The sequence below is a fragment of the Cinclus cinclus genome, chromosome 6 (assembly GCF_963662255.1).
Source record: "Cinclus cinclus chromosome 6, bCinCin1.1, whole genome shotgun sequence".
Lineage (NCBI taxonomy): Eukaryota > Metazoa > Chordata > Aves > Passeriformes > Cinclidae > Cinclus > Cinclus cinclus.
Window position 1 is genome coordinate 51,951,425 of NC_085051.1, and position 26,379 is coordinate 51,977,803.

At 39.5% G+C, this 26,379-nt stretch overlaps 1 protein-coding gene across 1 annotated transcript in view; it reads left to right on the forward strand.

The window, feature by feature from the left end:
* Positions 1–26,379, forward strand: part of DYNC1H1 (dynein cytoplasmic 1 heavy chain 1) — a 44,857-nt gene that overhangs the window by 13,909 nt on the left and 4,569 nt on the right. Inside the window, exons 21-70 of the mRNA XM_062495617.1 lie at positions 32–178; positions 430–596; positions 1,259–1,432; positions 2,126–2,291; positions 2,372–2,560; positions 2,643–2,831; positions 3,508–3,790; positions 5,144–5,244; positions 6,747–6,906; positions 7,174–7,417; positions 7,616–7,799; positions 8,274–8,486; positions 8,657–8,895; positions 9,008–9,164; positions 9,545–9,772; positions 10,021–10,251; positions 10,363–10,503; positions 10,740–10,973; positions 11,555–11,761; positions 11,859–11,980; positions 12,327–12,492; positions 12,729–12,892; positions 13,149–13,278; positions 14,058–14,191; positions 14,450–14,564; positions 14,687–14,848; positions 14,925–15,139; positions 15,226–15,430; positions 15,568–15,741; positions 15,842–15,961; positions 16,085–16,205; positions 16,807–17,002; positions 17,547–17,664; positions 18,112–18,327; positions 18,874–19,086; positions 19,277–19,404; positions 19,829–19,982; positions 20,710–20,856; positions 20,940–21,090; positions 21,270–21,523; positions 21,675–21,809; positions 21,902–21,996; positions 22,089–22,263; positions 23,078–23,153; positions 24,218–24,378; positions 24,630–24,741; positions 24,824–24,884; positions 25,257–25,380; positions 25,706–25,819; positions 26,105–26,275. Of these exons, the coding sequence (XP_062351601.1) occupies positions 32–178; positions 430–596; positions 1,259–1,432; positions 2,126–2,291; positions 2,372–2,560; positions 2,643–2,831; positions 3,508–3,790; positions 5,144–5,244; positions 6,747–6,906; positions 7,174–7,417; positions 7,616–7,799; positions 8,274–8,486; positions 8,657–8,895; positions 9,008–9,164; positions 9,545–9,772; positions 10,021–10,251; positions 10,363–10,503; positions 10,740–10,973; positions 11,555–11,761; positions 11,859–11,980; positions 12,327–12,492; positions 12,729–12,892; positions 13,149–13,278; positions 14,058–14,191; positions 14,450–14,564; positions 14,687–14,848; positions 14,925–15,139; positions 15,226–15,430; positions 15,568–15,741; positions 15,842–15,961; positions 16,085–16,205; positions 16,807–17,002; positions 17,547–17,664; positions 18,112–18,327; positions 18,874–19,086; positions 19,277–19,404; positions 19,829–19,982; positions 20,710–20,856; positions 20,940–21,090; positions 21,270–21,523; positions 21,675–21,809; positions 21,902–21,996; positions 22,089–22,263; positions 23,078–23,153; positions 24,218–24,378; positions 24,630–24,741; positions 24,824–24,884; positions 25,257–25,380; positions 25,706–25,819; positions 26,105–26,275 (8,283 nt within the window). The remainder of the gene's footprint in view (positions 1–31; positions 179–429; positions 597–1,258; positions 1,433–2,125; positions 2,292–2,371; positions 2,561–2,642; positions 2,832–3,507; positions 3,791–5,143; positions 5,245–6,746; positions 6,907–7,173; positions 7,418–7,615; positions 7,800–8,273; positions 8,487–8,656; positions 8,896–9,007; positions 9,165–9,544; positions 9,773–10,020; positions 10,252–10,362; positions 10,504–10,739; positions 10,974–11,554; positions 11,762–11,858; positions 11,981–12,326; positions 12,493–12,728; positions 12,893–13,148; positions 13,279–14,057; positions 14,192–14,449; positions 14,565–14,686; positions 14,849–14,924; positions 15,140–15,225; positions 15,431–15,567; positions 15,742–15,841; positions 15,962–16,084; positions 16,206–16,806; positions 17,003–17,546; positions 17,665–18,111; positions 18,328–18,873; positions 19,087–19,276; positions 19,405–19,828; positions 19,983–20,709; positions 20,857–20,939; positions 21,091–21,269; positions 21,524–21,674; positions 21,810–21,901; positions 21,997–22,088; positions 22,264–23,077; positions 23,154–24,217; positions 24,379–24,629; positions 24,742–24,823; positions 24,885–25,256; positions 25,381–25,705; positions 25,820–26,104; positions 26,276–26,379) is intronic.

Genomic DNA, 26,379 nt, shown 5'->3' on the forward strand with positions numbered 1-26,379 from the left:
GATGTCATATCTTAAACGTCATTTTCTTCAGATAAGAGAAGTGTGGAACACCTATGAACTGGACTTGGTCAATTACCAGAACAAGTGTCGTTTGATTCGTGGATGGGATGACCTTTTCAACAAAGTCAAGGAGCACATTAACAGTGTGTCTGCTATGAAGCTGTCACCATACTACAAGGTAAAATAGAAAACAAAGCTAAAGAATTTGTGTTTATTTCTGCTTTCCCCTTCTGTTTAGTTTATATTTTTTATATTTTAGTTGATATTTTTTTTCAGCAGGGACTATATTCACTGTTTAAAGCTGACATACTGCTAATTGCATATGTGTAATACTTTGTAACTCTCAAAAAACTGTTTCCTCTAATAATTATTAGTAGTCAAACACTTGATAATATTGAAATGAATGTTAATGCAGCATTTAAACTTCAGGTGTTTGAGGAAGATGCCCTTAGCTGGGAAGATAAGCTGAACCGTATCATGGCACTTTTTGATGTCTGGATAGATGTCCAAAGGCGGTGGGTCTACCTGGAGGGTATCTTTACTGGCAGTGCAGACATCAAGCACTTGCTGCCTGTGGAGACCCAGCGGTTCCAGAGGTAACTTAAATTTATTTCTTTTCTTGCCTCCCTTGGGCACTGTGTGGGCAGGCTTGAATCTTCATGACTTGCTGTAGCACTCTCTGAGTTAAATACTGACTGCATTCTTACCTGGTCCAGCTGCCTTACAGCTGCTGTGGATACAAGTTCATCAAGCAAAGAGGTGCGACTGTGACAGAAAATGTTTATAGTAAACAGGCTGATGTACAATTTATACAAAATTATTTGGACTCGTGGTTTTCCTTGCTAGTTCCTGTCAGTTACTTCAGGGGTTTTTCTGGCATTGTGGCTGCAACAAACAGACTGTTTTCTGTTGCTGTAGCCTTTAATCTCACCCTTTAAACATTATTTACTTCCTCTCTTTAAAGTTGGTCTGGTCATACTTACTCCACACACCTCCAGTCAGATTTATGTGTCTTTTCAGGAAGTAAAGATAAGTAGATCTGCTCTGGACTTGGTAGACGAAACAGTACATAGAAGTTAGATTTTGTTGTTGCAGGATTGAGGTAGATAAAGAGGAATTTGGGGAATTTAGGCTTGTGTTCCCTAGAGCTGCTGCAGTTGTTAGAGATGGAGTGGTCATTTAGAGAAAATAACTTTGGTATTCTGTAGGTCTGTGGTTACTGAGTTTGCACTAAAGTATTGTGTTTGTCTATTTGCAGTATCAGCACTGAATTTTTGGCACTCATGAAAAAGGTGTCCAAATCTCCACTTGTGATGGATGTTCTTAACATTCAAGGTGTGCAGAGATCATTAGAGAGGCTGGCAGACTTACTTGGGAAGATACAGAAAGCTCTGGGAGAATACTTGGAAAGGGAGAGGTCCTCTTTCCCTCGGTAAGCAGTTGCCTCCTGAAGTAATCTGATGTTTCTGTGCAGGAATTTTTGTACTGTTCTGTAAAGCCTCTGCCAATTCTTATGTGGTGCATGTATATGAGATGTTACAACCATTTAAATATGAATTGTCTATACACAGAATTACACTACTTCTCTGAAAGGGGGGCTGAAATTTCCCTTACTTGCTCATCTGTGGCTGGTTGCAGGATTTGGATATTGCCTAAGGAACCATTGCAGCTGATTTCTGGAAACTGAAGAGGTTCTGTCATTTGATTGAAGGACAGTGTCTAAATTGTCACAATCCAGTATTTAAGTCATTGATTTTGACTTATCTGTAGTCTTCAACTAGTTTGTCATTTAGCATAAGAAAATAAGAATGAGGGAGATACTAAGTGGGAGTTCTTCCTGGCTGATAGGCAGTTTTATACCAAACTCTACTGAGGGTATTTCAGAGATGGATAAGTAAAGAAAATGATCCACCCTATGGAGCATGTATGCACTTCTGCATGGTCCAGACCACATGAACTTAATGGTAGCTCTGAGATATAACTGCTAGCAAATTCATGCACCTTTGCAGTGTTGGGGAAATGGTTGTCAATTACTTCTGTGTAGTGGCCATGGATGAAGCATAAATTGTATATTAAAAGTGATAGTTAGAGTTCTGATACAAATCTAATTTTACGTGATTAATAGGTTCTACTTTGTTGGTGATGAAGACTTGCTTGAAATCATTGGGAACAGCAAAAATGTTGCTAAGTTGCAGAAACACTTCAAGAAAATGTTTGCTGGAGTTTCTAGCATTATTCTCAATGAAGACAATTCTGTGGTTCTTGGGATATCCTCACGTGAAGGAGAGGAGGTATAGCTTCAGTATTTCTTTATAAATAAAATTCTGAAAATAAGTGAATGTGGGCTGACTTAAACCTTTAATTCTTGCAGGTGCTGTTCAAAACACCTGTCTCCATCACTGAACATCCCAAGATCAATGAGTGGCTCACTCTTGTTGAAAAAGAAATGAGGGTGACCCTTGCTAAATTGCTTGCAGAGTCTGTTACTGAAGTAGAAATCTTTGGAAAAGCAACTTCAATTGATCCGGCAGTCTACATCTCTTGGATTGACAAATACCAGGTATTAATGTGGAACAGTTAAGTATACTCCAGCTTGGTTACTTCAGCAAGGAAAACTATCTGATGAGGGTTTTTCTACACAGGCTCAGCTTGTTGTGCTGTCAGCCCAGATTGCTTGGTCTGAGAATGTGGAGTCAGCCCTCAATGGTGGAGGTGGAGACAACAGTCCTCTCCAGTCTGTGCTAGCCAATGTTGAGGTCACACTCAATGTCCTGGCAGACTCTGTGCTGATGGAGCAGCCACCCCTTCGCAGAAGAAAACTGGAGCACTTGGTAAGTAAAAACTTCCTTTCCTCTTCAGGATTTACAGGTGAACATTTTTATATTTTAGTGAAAAGATTGATCAGTCTAAGATTTAGTGTTCCTCCAGGAAAAGATATTTGTGCAATTTAAGCAATTACATTAAGGTCTGATCTTTAATGTAGGTGGTGGTAATTTTTCACTCTAGTCAGCTTAATGCATGATACCATATTACAGGCTATCTCAGTGAATTGATCTTCAAACTGGATCTTCCAGCTGTGGAAGTTACTGATTTTTTTCATTCAAATGTGAAATATGTAATGAAGTTGCTTATTATTGTAATCATAATATGTTTTTATTTGTATATCAGGATTGGAGGGGAGGGATAATTAAAATCATCCTGGGTTTTTTCTAGAGGGAAATACCTGGTTTCTGGCAAGTAAAATACTGAGTTCAGTAGTGTAATGGATTAACAGGCTAACTGGGCCAAACTGTAAACTAGGAAAGTAATTTAGAGCAGTAGGCAATACGGTTAATTTTGGCTTTGTAGCAACAGATTTTAAACCAGAGACTGGTTTTGCGTCATGATTTCTAAGTGATGGCAATTCACTATGCTAATCTGAAAGGCTGTAGGATTCCTGTCTTTATTAGCCTGTCTTTTTATTGGCATGTATTGTTGTGGTCTTAAAGGAGTTCCTTCATTCTCCAGATCACTGAGTTGGTGCACCAGAGAGATGTTACAAGATCACTGATCAAAAGCAAGATCGACAACTCAAAATCCTTCGAGTGGCTCAGCCAAATGCGGTTCTACTTTGACCCGAAGCAGACAGATGTGTTGCAACAGCTCTCCATTCAGATGGCAAATGCCAAATTCAACTATGGTTTTGAGTACCTTGGGGTTCAGGATAAGCTGGTACAGACTCCTCTCACTGACCGCTGCTACCTGACAATGACACAAGCCCTGGAGGCAAGGCTTGGAGGATCACCATTTGGTATGTTTGTGAGACAAGTGTATAAAGTTCTTATCTTCTCTAGTATATATGAGAATGAGTGGTTTAAGACACTTCACCAGTGAGGTATCAGGAAAGGCAGGTTTCATATGAATTTATAAAAGCACAAAAAATTCTGTGGTAAGGTTCATTCTATTGCTTACTCTACAGATAAAGCACACAAGGAAAAATCTGATTTTAAAAAAATCCAAAATTATTTATGTGGAGACTGGGGACACAGAAGGATAAGCAGGGATAACAGTAAGGGATGCAGAGGGGTAAGGGAGACTACTGTTGGGTCAATGGGTCAGAGTGGCCAAACTTAGCTTCAGACTGGATCAAGTTTAGGTCTAAAGGATTTAGCAATACTCAATTACCTAATCAATACAATAATGGCAGTACTTGAACAATTGATTAATTTAAAACAAAATAATTCAGTAAGATTGTCTATAAATCAGCTGTATATATACAGCAGTAACTTGACAAAAAGTTTAGCTCAATTATAGACCTAAATAGGCAGCACTCATAAGGCACACAGACATGAAGTATGTACAGGGGTATAACTATGAAAAATTCCCCTTGAATTCAGTGAAATACATCAGATGCCTTTGCATCTCTCCAGAAATGAAGAGTTGGGTCCCAAGGAGTGGGGGTTGTCAGCCCAGGTTTTGGGATTTGGATTGCCAGCTTTCAGTGGCAATCCTCCATAGCAAACTGGAGAGATCACAAGCTCCAAGAGGCATCCTGTTGGGAGGGAGATCCTGGTCACAGCCTGCTGCAATCCAGGACATCTCAAAGGGTCTCACTTAGGACCACTGTTTATAATAGAGTTGCAAAATTACTGATTTTAGTCATCAATAAATTTCCATCCTGGCCACAAACCGAGTTGGCAGTTGCTGGAACTTTCCTTGAAAAGTTTGACAAGAAAAATATTATTCTACTTGCTCTGTTGTTCAGACAGAAAAAATACAAGTCTCAAGGCTATTAAGCAGAAAACAGGAGCTCATTAGACAAGTTGTGGGAACAGACAGGGTTTCTGATAAACTCAAGGGGAGATAACTGGTGCTGTTAATGTCAGCCAAGGCTTAACAAGCATTCCTGAGATTGTAGTGTAGCCTGGGATGGGGTTTAGGGGACTGATGTGCACCCCTACAATACAGTGTTCATGTGAACATGCAGAGCACTAAGATATTGAAGAACAAAATGGGCTTTTGGGGGAAGTCAAAACAGTTTTAGGTTTTGTTTGAACCCTCTTGAACAGGCATCTTTAGAATTCACATGCTGACAGGTTGCACGAGTTAGCAGTGCTACTCAGATGATAAACTCTAAAGTATGTCCATCCCATTTCAAAAACAGGTCCTGCTGGTACTGGTAAAACAGAATCTGTAAAAGCTCTTGGACATCAGCTGGGCCGCTTTGTGTTGGTTTTCAACTGCGACGAAACATTTGACTTCCAGGTAAGCTGTTTGATTAAAACAAGGTAGTCTTTGTTAACAAGCAGTACTAATCTCTTCAGAACCCTGAAACAGCTAGCAGTGTTTATTTTCAAGATGATTATGCTTAAGTCGTATCTGAGCTGGTATCTGTAGGTCAAACAGAACCTATGTAACAAAAAATTGCCTAAAACAGAAGTAGGATGAAACGTTGCTAGAGCAGAGGTTCTGCATTTTTGAACAGGTAGTTATGTGACAGTAAATGGAGGGAAAGGAAGAGGAAGTACAGGGGCAGGGGCTTAAGACTGGCTTTAGCAAAGTATCTCAGGCTGTGTAGTTTGTATTGATAGTACTGTTTTAATGAGAAAGAGATGAGAGTGTGAGATTGCTGAAGTAGCTGCACTATTACTAAATTATCCTTTACAACACAGCTGTGCAGTGTACCTCAGCATGTGAAGAATTCTTCAGAACTAAGAAAGCTTATCCAGATATTTGAAGATTAATGACATCTTCAAACTGAAAACCAGATAAAATGTCTCTGTGAACTGTAACACAGCAAATTATCTTCAAATTAAAACCTTGGTGTATAGATGAAAAAAAAACCAATATAAAATATGAACAAGAAATCACTAAACTTTACAGACTTTGCCAGGTTTCCCATGTGTGTGTTTTTTCTGTACCGCTGTATTTTGACCAGATCAGGATTCCATTTAGCCAGTGTTTGGCTTGTAGGGTGACTGTAAGAAAATGCCTAGGGAGTATTAATATCACAGATAATGTGATCCTTCCTTGCCCCAGCTCCCTTCCTCCCTCTGACAGTTAAGACAATCGAGATGTGCCAGCGGAAGTGTTACTCTGTTCATGCTCCAGTGAACCTTTCTTCATGTACCATTTCTCCCTTAAATCCACTTGCACACTTGGTTCTGTAACATCTTTCCCAAATTTTTCCACTGTGCACTTCATGAGAGGGCAGCATCTTTTTGTCTTTTTTTAATGATTTCTAAGTTCTTGTAGTAGAAAAGATGGTGAATAATTGATTCCTATTCATCTGAAACCAGTAGATTCTAGACTTCCGTCATGTTCCCTCATGTCACCTTCTACAGAATCATACCTTAAAGATTGTTCTTTATGTAGAAAGGTTGTCATAATCTGGTCATCCAGTTTGCTCTTCTGAAATGTTTTGTAATTCTTGTACCCTCCTTGTGATACAGCACTAGATCTGCACCTAATGTTAATGGTATCAGTAAACAAAACATTATGCAGTGAACTTAGTTTGCCTGTTTTGGAACACACTGCAATACAGTGTGGAGTAATAGGGAGCTATGATCATCTTTGTGGTTCTGTGGAGCAGCGAAAGCTGAACTTCAGAACCCTTTCGTAACTCTTACAGTACTACAAATACAAAATACTACAAAACAGTAGCCTACAAATAAACACAGCTTCTTCCTGCCTTGGATGCATTGTATAAAGTGCTCTTCTCTGCTCCTTTTGCCAATGCAATTGAGTGGATTTTCCCCTCCGTACAGGCAATGGGACGCATCTTTGTGGGACTTTGCCAAGTGGGTGCGTGGGGCTGCTTTGATGAGTTCAACAGACTGGAGGAACGAATGCTCTCTGCAGTTTCACAGCAAGTTCAGTGCATCCAGGAAGCCTTGCGAGAGCATTCCAACCCCAACTATGACAAGAGTATGTAATTCTTCTCTTAACATCCTTTGTGCTGTTTTATTGCTTAGCTACATTTCTTGCAAATAATGCAGAGATGAAGCTACTTTATGTCAAAACTTAAATATTTGATGTAACTTTCAGCTGCTAGAAATTTATATTGTTTGAGTTGCAGTACTGGAGAACCTTCTGTCCATTACTGTAGGAATCTAAAATAGAATAATGTATCACTTCAGTTCTCAGAGTGATGGATCACTACCTCAAGTTCAACTATATGCACTCTCTTTCCAGCTGCAACACCCATTACCTGTGAGCTGCTGAACAAACAAGTCAAAGTGAGCCCTGACATGGCTATCTTCATCACCATGAATCCTGGCTATGCAGGCAGATCTAATCTGCCCGACAATTTGAAGAAGTTGTTCCGTAGCTTGGCAATGACAAAACCAGACCGTCAGTTGATTGCACAGGTCATGCTGTACTCCCAAGGTTTCCGTACTGCTGAAGTTCTTGCCAATAAGATCGTACCATTCTTCAAGTGAGTAATAAGTCTGGCTCCAGTTAGTAACAATAGAACTTACTGTTCAAAGCCATAATGTTCTTTGCAACTCACTAAGCACATTGTGCAGCAATCATTTCAAGCAGTACTGTCAAGTAAAGAATTACATTTACTGAGTGTTGTTTATGTTGGTTCCTGCTGAAAATCAAATTGTATTTTGTCTCTTCTGCTTCTTAGGCTTTGTGATGAACAGCTCTCCTCCCAAAGTCACTATGATTTTGGCCTGAGAGCACTGAAGAGTGTGCTGGTTAGTGCAGGTAATGTGAAGAGGGAGAGGATTCAGAAGATAAAGCGGGAGAAGGAAGAGCGTGGTGAAGTTGTCGATGAGGGAGAAATTGCTGAGAACTTGCCAGAGCAAGAGGTAATGTGTGTGCAAAGTAATTCTGTGAAAGAGGATGTTACTAGAGAAAGTAACCCTTCAGTGTTTACCATTTAGCATTAAGTCATGTGAACAAAATTATGTTAGTTATCAAAGATAATTTGATAGCTTAAGAGCACCAAGTTAAACATGACTTCTAAGTCCCTGAATCATAGTGACAAACTCATTCATATGAGGTGGTGCATCCATGACACTTTGTGCTGCTCAGCGTGTCAGCAATTAATGAAAAAAAAAGCATAATGAAGAGACATATAAAAGATTTACATAAACTGAAAATCAATAGGAAATTATTAGGTAGTTCTGAAGTTGAAACCACATCAGTGGTTGTTTTGACTAAGACTACCCTGGTCTGGTACTTAATCAATAAAGTATTTAGAAAAATATTCCATGTCAAACACGTTTGGTAAAGTGAATTTAGCAAAAAAAATCTTAAATGAAATGTGACTCTCTCTGCAGATCCTGATCCAAAGTGTATGTGAAACTATGGTACCAAAATTGGTTGCAGAAGACATTCCGCTGCTGTTCAGTCTCCTTTCTGATGTATTTCCTGGAGTACAGTATCATCGTGGAGAGATGACAGCCTTGAGAGAGGAACTTAAGAAAGTGTGTCAGGAAATGTACCTTACCTATGGTGATGGAGAAGAAGTTGGTGGCATGTGGGTTGAAAAGGTAAAATATAAAACTGAAAATGTGGAATTTAAGTTTCTGTACAAGACTGAATTTCCCTTTATATTATGAAAAGTCAAAAGCATTTAAATTTTTCTTGTATTAAACAAACAATACCCAAAATCTTAGATTAACTGCTGAGGTTGACTGGTACATTATTTCTTGTATCACAGGTTCTTCAGCTGTATCAGATTACACAGATAAATCATGGTTTGATGATGGTTGGTCCCTCTGGAAGTGGAAAGAGCATGGCCTGGAGAGTACTTCTGAAAGCCCTTGAACGGCTGGAGGGTGTAGAAGGTGTTGCTCACATTATAGATCCAAAAGCAATCAGCAAAGATCACCTCTATGGTACTTTGGATCCAAACACCAGGGAATGGACAGATGGCTTGTTTACACATGTCCTGAGAAAGTAAGTATTTTTAATAGCACAAATGCAAAATGGGTGGTACATTTGTGCCTAGGATAATCTCACCTTACTGAGTCTTAATACTTAACTTCAGTTAATATTTCCTTTAATATAGAATCATAGACAATGTGAGAGGTGAACTACAAAAACGTCAGTGGATTATCTTTGATGGTGATGTAGACCCTGAATGGGTTGAGAACTTGAACTCTGTTCTGGATGACAACAAACTTCTGACTCTGCCAAATGGAGAACGTCTCAGCCTCCCACCAAATGTAATCTTACTTTTTTTATATTGTGTTTATGTGTTGTATATAAGCTTGCTGGTTTAATTTAATATGTACTACTGTTATGCCTCTTTCTCATCACAAACAAATTAATAGTGAGTTCAGATTGTGGTTTGCTGGTGGAAATATGTTACTCTTACTCTGACCCTGTCAGACAAAATGTGAATTATGTAAGTCTTATGGTAAATGTCAATAATGGTGAACTTAGCTTAGGACAGTATAATGCTGATGTTGATTATTCAGAGTCTAAATGCAGATTTGCATATTTTAAAAGGTCTCTGTTTTTTCAGGGAAAGGGTTTTTGTATTGTTTCGATTTTGGTTGGTTGGTTTTACTCCTAAGAATTGTTCTAAATTTCTGTTTTTCAGGTGCGTATCATGTTTGAAGTACAGGATCTGAAATATGCTACTTTGGCTACTGTGTCAAGGTGTGGCATGGTCTGGTTCAGTGAGGATGTTCTCAGTACAGACATGATATTCAATAACTTCCTGGCCAGACTGAGAAGCATTCCTCTGGATGAAGGTGAGGAGGAAGCTCAGCGCAGGCGAAAGGGCAAAGAAGATGAAGGAGAAGAAGCAGCATCCCCAATGTTGCAGGTAAAACTTAGATTACATTATGGGATAAAGTAGTAAAAATGCTTGTATCACAGGTACACCATTTATAGAATTTATGACAGCCTATCATAGAAAAGCTGATTTCCTCTTTACATGTTTTTTTTTTTGTTGTTTGTTTGTTTTTTTGTTTTAAATATGAAGCATTTCAAGCCCTAAACAAAATCTTTTCTTTGTGCCTGGTAGTCAAATGAGAAGCAAATGCTTAGAGCAGTGTTTGTCTCCCCCAACAGATTCAGAGAGATGCTGCAACAATAATGCAGCCATATTTCACCTCCAATGGCCTGGTAACCAAGGCCCTTGAACACGCTTTCAAGCTGGAGCACATTATGGACCTCACCCGCCTGCGCTGCCTTGGCTCTCTGTTCTCCATGTTGCACCAAGCTTGCCGCAACGTGGCCCAGTACAACGCCAACCATCCTGACTTCCCCATGCAGATAGACCAGCTGGAGCGTTACATCCAGGTTAATGCAGTCTGCTGCTGAGTGTCTTCTGTGTCTGCCTAGATTTGAGTTACTCATTGAGCTTCATTCCATTACTCTAAAACCAATAGCTGCTGTTGTTGCTTCTTACAGAGGTACCTGGTCTATGCGATACTGTGGTCTCTTTCTGGAGACAGTCGTTTGAAAATGAGAGCGGAGCTGGGAGAATACATTAGGAGAATCACTACTGTGCCACTGCCAACTGCACCCAACATACCTATAATTGACTATGAGGTAAACCTTTCTTGTGCTAGAAATGCTGCTCTTTCATTTTCTTAAAAGCTTGCTTTAGATTTTGGAGGCAAACCTGGACAATAAAATGCTAGACTATCTTAGATTTTACAATTTTACACTTCAGCAAACAAGCTGCTTGTTTAAATAAACGCATCAAATTTAATGTCACTTTAAAAAATAATTTTAACTAAGGTTAAGCTGTTCTAAATTCTCTAATCATGGTTTTGTGCTTCTAGGTGTCCATTACAGGTGAATGGGTGCCATGGCAATCCAAAGTTCCTCAAATTGAAGTTGAAACACACAAAGTTGCAGCTCCTGATGTTGTAGTGCCAACCCTAGATACAGTTCGCCATGAAGCATTGCTGTACACTTGGCTGGCAGAACACAAACCTCTGGTGCTGTGTGGCCCACCAGGTTCTGGAAAGACCATGACCCTCTTCAGTGCTCTTAGAGCTCTGCCTGACATGGAGGTACACTAGAGAGTTATGTGTGTGAGTGGGCACATGAGTGTGTGAATTAGAGTAGTAGCAAGTCTTTAATCTGAAGATTAAAGATAGCACAGAATTTATTTCCTAGCCAGAACTCTTGTGATAGCTTCACCTCAGTCAGTCATGTGTACATGTAACAAAAAATAAAAATCATGTTGAACAGAATACAAATTCATTTTTCAAGTTCCTAAGCCTAAAGCTGCTTTCTTCCTTTGCCACTTCAGTAACAGAGGAGCATTCCTGCATTCAGTATTTAAAAACGTGTGCTCATGTTTAAAAGTAGCTTTCACCCTACTGTATATTTAGGTGGAGTGACAGTTACCTGAGGCTGTGATGTTCAAAATACAGGGTTGGGCAAGCAACATCGGGCAAGAACCTGCAGTGGGAAGCAAGGAGTATCTAGGCTGTATATAGCTGTGTATATGTGGTAATATACCTGTTATGTGGATGGTGTATGTATTTCCATTGTGAACAGCCAAACACACCTGTTTTCAGGACTCCTGATACACTCTCTTTCAGTCCGTACTATATTTAATTTTTTTTTCACTATTCTCTTTTTTAAGGTGGTTGGACTCAACTTTTCAAGTGCTACAACTCCAGAACTGCTATTGAAAACTTTTGATCACTACTGTGAATACAGGCGCACCCCTAATGGAGTGGTGCTGGCTCCTGTGCAGTTAGGAAAGTGGCTGGTGCTGTTCTGTGATGAAATCAACTTGCCAGATATGGATAAGTATGGCACACAGAGAGTCATATCCTTCATTAGACAGGTTTGTTTTTCTTCATAATCAACTGTATCAGAAGAGCTACTTATAGGGAAATAAAATGTTCCACTGATTTGATTTTATTTTTATGTTTTCGTTCCAGATGGTGGAACATGGAGGATTCTACCGTACATCTGACCAGACATGGGTGAAACTGGAGAGAATTCAGTTTGTTGGTGCATGTAATCCACCTACTGATCCTGGAAGAAAACCTCTGTCACACAGGTAACGTGTCTAGTAAATTCTAGGTAACAGTGGAATAGGAGTCAAAACTGAAGCATTGATTATGTAATCTCTTCTTAATGCACTTGTTTAACAATAGCTGTGCTGAAATTGTGTTCCTTGCTTTTGCACTATCTGCTGCTTGCATCTTACCATGACAGCCCAGCAGTGGACTCAGTGTTAGGCTGTTGAATTACCTGTCTGAAACACTTGAGAGTGAGAGCAATCAAACCAACTACAATTGCTGCTGGTTTTGAATCAAGCAGTTATTTAATTTTGGCAAAAGATAACGAAGAGAATGCAGATAGTGATTTGACTTTCTGTACTGTGTAATATGCTAATCTTTCAGATTTTTACGACATGTTCCTGTGGTTTATGTGGACTATCCTGGACCAGCTTCACTTACTCAGATATATGGAACATTCAATCGTGCAATGCTGAGGCTGATCCCATCACTTCGCACATACGCAGAGCCTCTTACTGCTGCTATGGTAGAATTCTACACAATGTCTCAGGTAATTTGTTAACTGCAACTCCAAACTGCAGTTAGAAGGCTTTCTTCTATGCTGATTCATTTAACATGTGTTGTTAGCCTTTCACGTGGGTAGTATGTGTACAAGAACTCAACTAATTACTTGAGTTCTGGCAAAAATGTCTGAATTATGCTGTCAGGGTAATATCTTGCAATGCCAAGGCCTGTAAAAAATAAATACTTTTGAGATAAAGTAACTAATTAAGTTTAAATTTTTAGGAGAGATTCACTCAAGACACACAGCCACACTACATCTACTCACCTCGTGAAATGACTCGGTGGGTGAGAGGTATATTTGAAGCATTAAGACCACTAGAAACCTTACCAGTTGAAGGCCTTATCAGGATTTGGGCCCACGAAGCCTTACGTCTCTTCCAGGACAGGTAAAAAATTGATGAGCTGGGCGAGCAAAACCATAAAAAGTTGCCTACTCCTTGCCAACTTTCATTAGAACATCAGACTAAAATGTGCTTTATGTTAAATAGCTGTAATACCAATGAGAATGTTTCCTTTCACTCCAGCTTGTCCCCAGGAAGTAGTATCTGTACAAAACAGAAATATATTTCAATCATAGTGCTGCCATGTGGTGTATCCTCCCATTGCAGAGGACTGTACTCACTGACTTACTTCTTTATCCAGACTTGTGGAAGATGAGGAGAGACGCTGGACTGATGAGAACATAGACATGGTTGCTCTGAAACACTTCCCCAACATTGACAAAGAAAAGGCTATGAGCAGACCTATCCTGTACAGCAACTGGCTGTCAAAGGCAAGTTAAAATAAAATAAAATAAACCCCAAAATTAAATAGGTTAGATGCAACTGAGTGATGCTGCTCTTATGACTGTATTAAAGTGATAATCGGTGCCCACCGTGCTGGTAAGTTATCTCCAAGAAATTTTTACTATGATTATCTGAATTGAGCTCTGCCACAAAGTTAATAGCTGTTATGCCAGGGATGCTATTGTAAGAGCTACCATGGAATGTAAAGTCAGTATGAAGTAGTATTTCTCAAGAATACTGTGACACTACCAGATGACAGTTATTCCTTATGGAATATCTTGGATAAGGCAGTGACCCTTGACAATATGGTATTACACTTTTTCTGGTAACCTGTTTCTTATAACCTGAAGTAATCCATGTGGGCAACCTGTACAAATTCTGGTGAGTTTAGGCAAAAGTCCACCTAGCTTGCTACCCATCCTAAGCAATAAGTAAACTAGGAAAGGCTGTTTGAAATAAACTGGGGAAGGGAGTAAGTCTGTAGTGCCACTTCCCAGTCTCTTTGGTAACTGGCAGCACAGGTTCAACCTGTGGTAGGTTCAGTGGTAGGTTCAGATACTGTGTTTAAACCCCATGCTGCTACCTGTGGCACTCTAGGCAGTAGACATGTTCCTGTGCAAGTGAAATGAGTACAGTGTTTTTAAGCTTTTGTGGAGGATTGCTACTTTAAGTATTCTAGTAGTTCTGCTTTGGTGTGCTCATAAATTTATCCCTAAGCAAATTCCTTTAATCTTAATTTCCATGCGGTATTGACTTGTTCTTTTAGGATTATATTCCAGTGGATCAAGAAGAATTGAGAGACTATGTGAAAGCTAGACTTAAAGTGTTTTATGAAGAAGAACTTGATGTACCACTTGTCCTGTTCAATGAAGTCTTGGATCATGTGTTAAGAATTGATCGGTAAGTTCAGACTTCCATTGCAGCTCATATAAGCAGTATTTAGAGTTACTCTATAAACCAAAGTAGCCTCAGTACAGAGTAAGAATGGAGCATGGTCTCATTGTTGTCTTTAGAAAAAAATACTGCCAGCCTCCAGGTAGCATGAAGGTGTGGAAAGGTGTGTCAGTTTTGGTAGTAACTTGAAGCTTAGGTGTTCTAGGAAAACTTTCAGTAAGTTGCTAACACTTACCAGTCACACTTGATTGTGATCTTTTTCAGAATCTTCCGTCAGCCGCAGGGCCACTTGCTGCTAATTGGAGTCAGTGGAGCAGGGAAAACAACCCTGTCAAGATTTGTTGCCTGGATGAACGGTTTGAGTGTCTACCAAATCAAGGTTGGTGTGCTAAATTTAACTTCTAAAAACCTGTAAGTCAAAACTCCCACTTGCATATTGACCCCTAAAATTCCATTAAAAGCTAAACCAAAGTGTTAATGACCAATGTTAATTCTTACCAGGTTCACAGAAAATACACAGGTGAAGATTTTGATGAAGACCTTAGAACAGTATTGAGACGCTCTGGCTGTAAAAATGAAAAAATAGCTTTTATTATGGATGAGTCAAATGTCTTGGATTCTGGATTCCTGGAGAGAATGAACACTCTCCTAGCCAATGGAGAGGTAAGGAGATTTTAAGTAAATCCATTTTGCACCTTTTAACAACCATAAACTACAACAAAACTATGTTTTGAATTAGGTCCCTGGTCTTTTTGAAGGAGATGAATATGCTACCCTCATGACTCAGTGTAAAGAAGGAGCACAGAAAGAAGGTTTAATGTTAGATTCACATGAGGAGCTCTACAAATGGTTCACCAGCCAAGTTATTCGCAATCTCCATGTAGTGTTCACTATGAATCCATCTTCTGAGGGCCTGAAGGACAGAGCAGCTACCTCTCCTGCTCTTTTCAACAGGTAATTGCTGCATGTTCCAACATATTTTACAGGTACCATTAAAACAGTACTTTTGGGGAAGTCTTCACAAATGCTTTGTATTTCAGATGTGTCTTAAACTGGTTTGGAGACTGGTCAACTGAGGCTCTGTACCAAGTTGGCAAAGAGTTCACAAGCAAAATGGATCTTGAGAAACCAAATTACGTTGTGCCTGATTACATGCCAGTGGTGTATGATAAGCTGCCACAGCCACCATCGCACAGGGAGGCTATTGTTAATAGCTGTGTGTTTGTTCATCAGACTCTTCACCAGGTATGTCATTACACTGCTTAACTTTACACTTACCTCTTGTCCATGGCATCATTCACCAGTTTGCTAAACACTATGATCCTTGGCATCCAAATACATTTTAAAAGAGAGCATTCTCTACACCACTTTGTTCCCTAAAGGCTAATGCTAGGCTGGCAAAACGAGGAGGCAGAACCATGGCAATCACACCACGCCACTATTTGGACTTCATCAACCATTATGCCAACTTGTTCAATGAGAAGCGAAGTGAACTGGAGGAACAGCAAATGCATTTGAATGTTGGTCTTAGAAAAATCAAGGAAACAGTTGATCAGGTATGCATCTTTAAAACTTTGCCCTCTATAAAGCTGGGGTGAGTAAATAGATCTCAATGCTCAATATGAATTCTTTCTTCCATCTTACAATTGTCCTTAGGTGGAGGAATTGCGGCGCGACCTAAGAATAAAGAGTCAGGAGCTGGAAGTGAAAAATGCAGCAGCCAATGACAAGTTGAAAAAGATGGTGAAAGATCAACAGGAAGCTGAGAAGAAAAAGGTAAACATTTTTGTTAAATCTCTGTGCATAGCAACTATTTTATTTACAAAACAGGGCCTACAGAGCAAGTACTGGAAGAAATTCAGCTTCTAAAAAGCATTATTTTGTGAAATTTCCATATAGGTTATGAGCCAGGAGATTCAGGAACAGCTGCACAAGCAGCAGGAGGTCATTGCAGACAAGCAGATGAGTGTGAAAGAAGATCTTGACAAGGTGGAGCCTGCTGTCATTGAAGCTCAGAATGGTATGTTAGCACCTCAAGAGATCACACTGTGGTCTTGGATCTAAAACTGGTCTATGGGAATGTGTTTTCTTTTGATCTGGGTTGGTGCTATCTATTGATGAAGTGTAGGCTCTTAGCATGGGGCTGAACAGAGTTGAAAAAATCCCTTCTTTTAAACTCACAGTCTTTGAGCTGTGATTTTTGTGCCTTTGTTTTGGTTTGGTTTTTTTTAATCTGCATGTGTACCAGTCTGATTCTTGATACTCCTATGGCTTGTGGCTTAGTTTCTGATAGACCAGCTGTAGAAAGAGCAGTGATGCCTTACTGCTAAACAGACAGCATACAGTCAAGCTGTCCATTCATTAAACTGGGTACACAAATCACTGATTTGAGTGAATAATTTTTAGACAGCAGAGTAAGTTGCCTGTGCCCATTTGTCAAGTTGAAATACATGGAAGCGTGTCTTGTAATATAGTAGTTATTCAGTAGTGTCTGCTTCTCTAATAACCTCATGTTTGTTCTTAGAAGCTTGAAGCATTTGTACAAATCCAGGGTACTCTGCTGGGTTTTGCTGTTTGTTTTCTTCCCAATCAACACTCTTTGTCTTTCTGGCACTGGTTAGCTGTGAAGTCAATAAAGAAGCAGCACCTGGTAGAGGTCCGCTCCATGGCTAATCCACCTGCAGCAGTTAAGTTGGCACTGGAGTCCATCTGCCTGCTGTTAGGTGAAAGCACCACAGACTGGAAGCAAATACGTTCCATCATCATGAGGGAGAACTTCATTCCAACCATCGTTAACTTCTCTGCTGAGGAAATCAGGTAAAGTGTGAGATAGTTATGTGAACAAACCATTTACAAAGAGCAGTGGGTCTTAACTGGACTTTCTCTGTGTAATTGCTTTGGTAACACTTGACTTCTTTTGACACCAGCTTATTGCACATGGTGAGCATACAGGTGGTACAGGAAATAGGTTGCTGAAGGCAAGGTGTATCATGAAAATTGGGGCAAAACAGGTGCTTGTTGTGTGACTTAATGGCATGGCTACAAAGCAGTGTGTTGGTGTCTAAAGCTACATTGTCAGTTGAAAGTGGTTTTTGCAGCAATAACAGGCCAGGCTGCTGAGGGCTTTATTCAGCTTAGGAGCTCAGCTTCCTAGCTGGCTCTAAATGTGATTAAATTTTTTTATCACCTGTAAGCTATAATTTCTGAAACATTGTGTTGAACATCCCAGCTACTACTCAGCAAAACTGGCAGGAAATGTTTCTTGTCAGCTGTGGAAGGCAGACTAGACAAAAGGATACTGAGCACCTGTTTGCTGACATACAGTGTACTCATACTACCTGTAAAAATTTTTCTTTTGCAGTGATGCCATCCGGGAGAAGATGAAGAAAAACTACCTCTCCAATCCAAGTTACAACTATGAAATTGTAAACAGAGCATCACTGGCCTGTGGACCTATGGTGAAATGGGCAATTGCACAGGTAAAGTTGGGTTAAGGAAGCAAAGGCAAGGCAAAAAGAGTGAGCCAGAAGGCACACAGCAATGTCTAAAGACTCTGAATTTGCCTTTATTCAGCTAAGAAGGGCAGATTAGCACAGTACTGGCATGGGCACCCCACTGAATATTTATGTAAAACAATGCTGTGCACTTCTTAATGGGATCTGCACCTTTTGAATGACTTGGTATAAATCTACAAAGCAGTACAAGGATCTTACAAAAACCAATTACTTATGTTTCTGTGCTTAGTTTTAACTAGAGTCCTAGGGACTGATAAACAATACTAAGTTTCTCTTAAGTAGTTATTAATTCTACACAGGTCAGAAGTAGATAAATTGGAAAATATGCAGTTGATAGTAAATACCTGAATGCTGTGGTTCCTGGTAACATGTCATTTTAGAAAGTGTAAATGTTCTATTTACTATTTGCAGCTGAACTATGCTGATATGTTGAAAAGAGTGGAACCTCTACGCAATGAACTGCAGAAGCTAGAGGATGATGCCAAAGACAACCAACAGAAAGCAAATGAAGTGGAGCAGATGATTCGTGATCTTGAGGCCAGTATTGCCCGTTACAAAGAAGAATATGCGGTACTGATTTCGGAGGCTCAAGCTATTAAGGCAGACTTGGCTGCTGTAGAAGCAAAAGTAAGACTTCATATACCAATAATTTTTCATTCTTTGATCTTTGACAGTCTAAAATTGAATCATTCATCAAATTTGAGAGTGGATTTGGTTGTTTCCCCTGCACAGTGCATTTGAACTGTTTCATCTCTGGGTGTCATGAGACTTCTCAAGAAACGGGGCTGGAGTTAGAGAAATACCAACTCATGTTGCTACTTGATTAACAAGACAGTTCTCATAAGGTTTAAAATCTGTAGAAAGCCTTTGAAAACAAGCATGGATTTAGTGGGATTGTAATGTCTGAAATGGACTTCGGGGGGGAGTGTGGATTTCTCTGTGTACTTGATCTCATCATTAGTATGTTGCTAATGTACCAGTACTTAGCACTTTTAAGTTCCTCAACCAGTTAGAATCAACTTTAAAAATTAGCACTGAAAAACCCCAAATTTAATCTCATTCTGAGCTTTTAAATTTAGCTTGGGCCTTAAGTCAGAATTTAAGTGTTCTGAGAGACGTGTAGTATAAGAACATTTCATCATCTAAAGAATCTACTTCACCACTTATTTCTAGGTAAACCGTAGCACAGCTCTTCTGAAGAGTCTTTCTGCTGAACGTGAGAGATGGGAGAAGACAAGTGAAACTTTCAAAAACCAGATGTCCACAATTGCAGGAGACTGTTTACTTTCAGGAGCTTTTATTGCCTATGCAGGCTACTTTGATCAGCAGATGCGTCAGAATCTGTTCACTACATGGTCTCACCATCTGCAGCAAGCAAATATCCAGGTAAAGATACAGGCACGATAAGTTAACCATAAATTGATTTACTGCAGGAGTTAATCTGTAGGATTGCTAGGTAAAGAACGGAGCTGTTGAAAAGCTGTTGCAGCTTTGTAGAGCTGCATTTACTTAAAATGTCTTCACCAGCTGGTTGGAGAATGTCAAGTTAAACATCAGCTGTGTTTGCTTCCTGCAGTTCCGCACAGACATCGCAAGGACTGAGTACCTTTCCAACGCCGATGAGCGGCTGCGCTGGCAAGCAAGTTCTCTGCCTGCAGATGACCTGTGCACGGAGAACGCCATCATGCTCAAGCGCTTTAACAGGTACTTCATTCTAAGATGTGAAGTTCTTAAGCAAAGTTCTTGCAGCAGGCAGTTTTTGCACCTGTTGAATCACAGTAGCTCCTTCAAAGCACTGTTTCACTGGGGTATGAACCTCTAATGTTCAAAAAAGCTTCTCAGCCGTGTGTAAACATTAAAACTCTTTCACCTTTGCTTGCCTTTTTTGTTATGCTTAGCTGTTAAAATAAATTGGCTTGAAATGTTTTGTTATTTGAGCTATTTTTTTGCACAACCACAAACTTAGCTTTCAAAATTGAAGTGAGTCATTAAACTTGCCTCAACTTAGTGAAGGAGTAAATAGAGTTTTGGAGTTGAGACTAATAATGCAATGTAAATTCATAAAACTGCTTAGACACTGTCTGCAGTCAAAACCTAACAAATGAAAGTGTTTTATTATTAACTTTAGGTATCCATTGATCATCGATCCCTCTGGGCAAGCTACAGAGTTTATCATGAATGAATATAAAGACCGTAAGATAACTCGTACAAGCTTCTTGGATGACGCTTTCAGGAAGAACTTGGAAAGTGCCTTGAGATTTGGTAACCCACTTCTAGTTCAGGTTAGTGGCATGATCCTGTAGAAACTATTTAAATTCTTGAATTCTGTCCTGTGTATTAGAAGTTTGCAATTGTTCTCTTAATAACATGCAAGCAACTTTATTTTCAATTTACAATTTAACAAGTAAACACATGTGGTGTTAGTCCAGAGAAGAATTAGCTATAAAATCAAAAAAGGCACTGCCTTGTCCACCATTTCGAGATCAAATTGTTTTATTTTGAAATTATCTTTCCATACTATAAAATGACTTGCAACCTGTCTATCTGTTCCTTTGTTTTCGTGTGCTTTCTCTAGTCATAGATATTTCTCTAGCCATAGATAATTGCAACTAATATGGTCAGTTATCTAGAACTGAATCTACTCTGAGTATCAGGAAGAAATTTCAGTAATATGAAGAAATAGGCAACTATAGGAATAATTGACTTTCACTTGAAATGGGTGTTTTTTCACTTCTTAGTATGGAAATGGAAAAGATCAGTAACTGTTGCTTGTGTTGATTAGAATAGGGCTTTTATGCAGTAGAGCTAACAAAATTCCAGCCACTAATAATACTTCTCTAGCTGTGTAGCTCAGCTACACATCTAAAGTGCAAATACCTTCTGAATGTGATCCCAATTCCAAACCAACTGCTAATTGTTTGCTTACCAGAATTTTAAGCCCCTATTGGATTGGGAGTTTTAGCTTGAGATGTTTGCGAACAACAGTCTTGAACACATCTGTCTTTCTAGGATGTGGAGAGCTATGATCCAGTTCTGAATCCTGTTCTGAATCGTGAAGTCCGAAGAACTGGAGGCAGAGTTCTGATTACTCTGGGAGACCAAGATATTGATTTGTCACCATCCTTCGTTATCTTCCTTTCCACCAGAGATCCAACAGTAAGAAAAATCAAAAGCTGCCCTGTTTGTAGAAATGCCATGTGAAGAGAGCTGAGAATATTTTTTCATGTTTCCTGTGACAGGTTGAATTCCCACCAGACCTGTGCTCTCGCGTTACATTTGTGAACTTCACAGTAACTCGCAGCAGCTTGCAGAGCCAGTGTCTGAATGAAGTCCTGAAAGCTGAAAGACCAGATGTTGATGAAAAACGCTCTGATCTCCTCAAGCTTCAGGGTATGTTTACCAAAATTAACTTCCTTCTGTTCTAAAAGAATACAGATTTACTCTAGAAGTACACTGTGAAATGTCGTCATACTCTTTTTTTTTTCAGGATGCCCAATGGCAAAGTCACAGAACTCATGTAATTCTTTAACATGTCTGTACAACGTGACTTTTTTTTTCTTCTAATTAAGGTGAATTTCAGCTGCGCTTACGTCAGTTGGAAAAATCCCTTCTACAAGCACTTAATGAAGTGAAGGGACGTATCCTGGATGATGACACCATCATTACTACACTTGAGAACCTGAAGAAGGAAGCAGCAGAGGTCACCAGAAAAGTAGAAGAGACTGATATTGTCATGCAAGAAGTGGAGACTGTTTCTCAGCAGTACTTGCCTCTTTCTACAGCTTGCAGCAGTATCTACTTTACTATGGAGTCACTGAAACAGGTAGGTTGAGTTATTCCTATTAGGAGGTTTGAGTGTTTACTGGTTAAAGCTAAATAGGCAACTGCCCAATATTGCAGTTTGGTAGGCATACTCTGTTGGTTATCAAACAGCAGGATTGTGGAGAGAAAAAATAAACTCTTTTCTCTTTCAGATACATTTCCTGTACCAATACTCCCTCCAGTTTTTCTTGGACATCTATCACAATGTCTTGTATGAGAACCCAAATCTGAAGGGAATTACAGACCATACTCATCGTCTCTCAATCATTACAAAGGATCTCTTTCAGGTTCCGTTTTTTAATTAATTCATGTAATTCTTTAATAATTTTTGAAGTGTCAGAGTACAACTCTTCTTACACTACTACTGTTTTGTTCCTAGGTGGCCTTCAATCGAGTGGCACGTGGCATGCTGCACCAGGATCACATAACATTTGCCATGTTGTTGGCCCGGATCAAACTGAAAGGCACTATTGGGTAAATGTTTGTTTTCTTGCTTTGCTTCAGTTGAAAAAGAGAGGGCTGTCTTGAAGGCATCTAGCTAAAGTCTTATTTTCTCTTAACATTAGGGAACCTACATATGATGCAGAATTCCAGCACTTCTTGAGAGGGAAGGAGATTGTACTAAACACTGCATCTCTCCCCAAAATCAATGGTTTGACTGTAGAGCAAACAGAGGCAATGATGAGGTTGAGCTGCCTTCCTGCATTTAAGGACCTTGTTTCAAAAGTTCAAGCTGATGAGGTGAGTGTTGGCTAGAGTCTGTCTCTCCAGTGAACTGTCTTGTTAAGCTGTTCAGGTGTCTGCTTGAAAAACTTCATGCTTTACAAGTAAGCTCTTCAGCTGTGGAAAGGGAATTCCTAAGGATTAACTAGTTGTAGTTGTGGAAATGAATGTGCTTACTTCTTTTGTGAAGCTTGTAAAGACCAGCACTGTTCACCATTCAGAAACAGTTTTACCATTCCTATGGCTTTATGGTTGACCAGCTTCGGTTCCCATGGTACCAGAAAGTGTGACACTGCATATCTTTTTCTGCATCACTATTGTGTGATAATTCTGCAATAGAGAGGAGCAGCCACAGCCATACATAACTTCATTATGGTGGGCTCTTGGACATGCCTATGTAGAATCAATTTGGATAGTACTCACCTGCTGAACACTGCACCTTCTCATGGTTGAAGTGTTCGAAGAGTAATAAATCTTTGTCTTGTCTGTGAAACTGTGTGTCACAAATTATGTCCATATCTTAAATAGTACCTGTTTGGTTTGCCCTGCCTCATTTTTATATTAGAAGCTGACTTCTCTTTACTACATCTAATTTTTCTCAAACTGTTCAGCCTGGGGTAAAATAACATACAGCTTGGCCTGGGACTTGATAGAGATGTGTATAATCAAGGGTGCTGGAGGCTATCAGTGAAATGAGGCGTATCAGTGAAATGATTTGGCACATCTAAGGATAATAGACAGAGTGTAGTTTGAGTTTTACATGTCCTTGCTGTACATTTCTGGTATCTTGAAACTCAGCTTCAGGATTTTTGCTTACTTTTTTTCAATGCAGCAATTCTGTATCTGGCTGGATAGCAGTTCCCCAGAACAGACTGTACCATACCTTTGGACTGAAGAAAAACCTGCAAGTAAGTGAAGGTGCACTGTTGTCCATATCAGTCCTACTGTACTTGATCTAAGCAGTTACTATGATTTTAAAAGCAATTCTAATATAGAATTTAATTTTGAACCTTAATGGTTGAGAAAATCATGAAGTTGGGATGGTATAAGAACCTCAAGTTTAGTGGGTTTGCTTCTGTGTTGTTTTAGGGTTTTCTGGGAGGTTTGTTTGTTTGCTCTGGGTGTTTTTAAACCAAACTGTTCTAAGCTGTAGTTCCTACATTTGGTTGCTGCACCTTAACCTGTGTTCTGGTCTTCCATTGAGGACAAAATGTAATTCTACAGTCTCATTAGATTACATAATAGTTTGGATTAACCTTAGTCATTGCCAGTCTGGAGCTATCTCGATACTCTAAAAAACTCCAAGACACAGATTTTCTGAGGACAGGGCTGGTCTAGTAGTTTTAGACCTGCAGTTGTACCTAAGCATGAAGTATTACCTCTTGCTACATTAGTTGTCAGTGCTAATCTTTTAAGTGTGAGAACTTGATGGTAACTGTTGCCCTTCAGTTCCTCCCCCATCTGAAAGGTAACTTTAGGAAGTGTTTGCTGTCCTTGATCATTCCAGGCTCATTCCTGCACCTTTCTAAATTAAGGATTCTAAGTTCATATTTACTAGCTGCTTATTAAAGTTGCTGGACCATTAACTGAAGCAGCTGTAGGTTATCTACCCTGTCCATGCTAGTCAAGAGTATATGGCTTCAAAGTCTAGCAGAAGAGCAGATTATTTTGTGAGTGAAACGATGTGAAAAGATCTGTTGTCCTTGGAAATTAAAATCACTCATGTCAATAATTCTAGCCTGTAGATTTTGTAAACCAGCTGAAGCTGCTAACTTTTTTCAGTTATCAAATTGAAAACAGAATAGAAGCATTTCATTAAAAAGTTGCATCAGATCTTCCAAAAGGATAATTAACTTTCTAAATATGTAGTCTTCAGAACAAGATGGGGAGAAATGGAATAGAGAGTTGAAGAGAGGAGAGGATAAAGAATGGTTTTCTTACCTGTCCATCTAATCCTGTCTTCTCTTTCCAGCTCCCATCGGACAGGCCATTCATCGCTTGCTTCTGATCCAGGCCTTCCGTCCAGATCGCTTGTTGGCCATGGCACATACCTTTGTTTCAACGAATCTTGGAGAGTCTTTCATGTCCATTATGGAGCAGCCTTTAGATCTGACACACATTGTGGATACAGAGGTAAACTACTTGTTTTTGAAATGCTTAGTGCCACCTTGCATGAGTTCCACAGTCAGTTAAGCTGTCCAATTAATATTTCTTCCACTTACCCTCCTGTGGTATGAGGAGTGGATTGTTTTTCTTTTTTTTTTAAAGTAAAACTAAGAGTAACATAATGGTTTTAGCTGTACAGAGGGAAGAAACTGAGCTTACTGCATTCTCGTATTTATTTAGTAATTAATCCACATCCTTTTCAACTTCTTGGAGCACAGGTGAAACCAAATACCCCTGTGCTGATGTGTTCAGTGCCTGGTTATGATGCCAGTGGTCATGTTGAAGACCTTGCAGCTGAGCAGAATACACAGATTACTTCTATTGCTATTGGTAAGAGCATACCTTATTTCAACATCTAAGCATAAATGAAATTGTTAGCAGTAAGAGATTTAGCCACCCTTCTCTCTTCTAGGTTCTGCTGAAGGGTTTAACCAAGCAGATAAAGCAATAAACACAGCAGTGAAATCTGGAAGGTAAGTTCCATTTCATTTTAAGCTAGAATACTGCCTAGTAGAAAGGGAAAAGGGGGAAGCTATCTATTGGTTAAAAAGAGAAAAAACTGCAAGTAAAACAAAAACGTAGTCCTAGCTTTTGAATTTAAGTTCGTAATAACAAGTACATCTGCTTACATCTTCTGTTTAAATATTTTCAGGTGAAGTAGGTTGTACCTGCAAAACAAGAAAGTTAACCCATTTACAGTACATAGTAATTGTTTCTATGTAGAAGCAAGTTTAAAAGAGCAAAATCTGTAGCATTGATATGTTCTGTTACTCTTTGTGATGAAGACAGCCAGGATCCATAAGCTGTTCACCAAAAAGCACTTGTTCTGTTTCAAAAATTCACAGATGGGTAATGCTGAAGAACGTTCACCTGGCTCCTGGCTGGCTCATGCAACTGGAAAAGAAACTACATTCCCTGCAACCCCATGCTTGCTTCAGACTCTTCCTTACCATGGAGATTAATCCAAAGGTAACACTGATTTAAAATTTGATTATCTGGCAGAGTAACTGGCTTGCAGAGCTAAGAGTACCCTCCAGCGAAGGTTCTCTCATGACTGCCTTTCTGCAGTAAAGAAGAAGGAAAATACACACCTGTCAGGGCAGTTATTAGTCTTGCTTTCTGATAACTGAATTGTAGCTGTAAGCCTCATATTGTTCCTTTTGCTGATTCCCCTAACCTCCAAAAGAAAGGCAGTACTTCATGTGCTCACTAGGAGGTTTTGAAGCTAATATAAGCTGTGCTGGGATTTAATTTAGTGAAGGCTAGAGCAGCTGGATTTATTGATCTTCTCTAGGTGCCAGTGAACTTGTTACGTGCCGGACGAATCTTCGTGTTTGAGCCTCCTCCTGGTGTAAAGGCAAACATGCTGAGGACCTTCAGTAGCATTCCAGTTTCTAGGATGTGCAAGGTGAGCTGTGGTTTGTCTTGATGAAACTAAATGGAAGAACATGTTTGTTGAAATCAACCTTAGATGATAAAACCTCAGATACTAAGATGCACCTGAAGTGTTTCTTCTCTCCTCACCCAAGTAAAGTAATAGTTGCTTTTTGTGTTGGTAGAATGTATTCAGTTTCAGTAGCAATCCAGCATTAAATCTCATACTTCATAGTCTTTTAGCAGGCTTTGGTTTTATCACTTCACTTGAGTAACAGTTTGTTTGGTTTTGTGTTGGTTTTTTTCTCCCCACTTCTAGTCTCCAAATGAGCGTGCTCGCTTATATTTCCTCCTGGCCTGGTTCCATGCCATTATCCAAGAGCGCCTGCGCTATGCTCCACTGGGTTGGTCCAAGAAGTATGAGTTTGGAGAATCTGACCTGAGATCTGCCTGTGACACAGTGGATACCTGGCTGGATGATACAGCAAAGGCAAGTAGGGCGTGTACTTAGGCACAGGTAACAGATTACTCTGGATCTTCATTGAAACAGTCTGTTCTGGAAAAATTAAAGAAGTTAAATGAGTAGGCACAAAA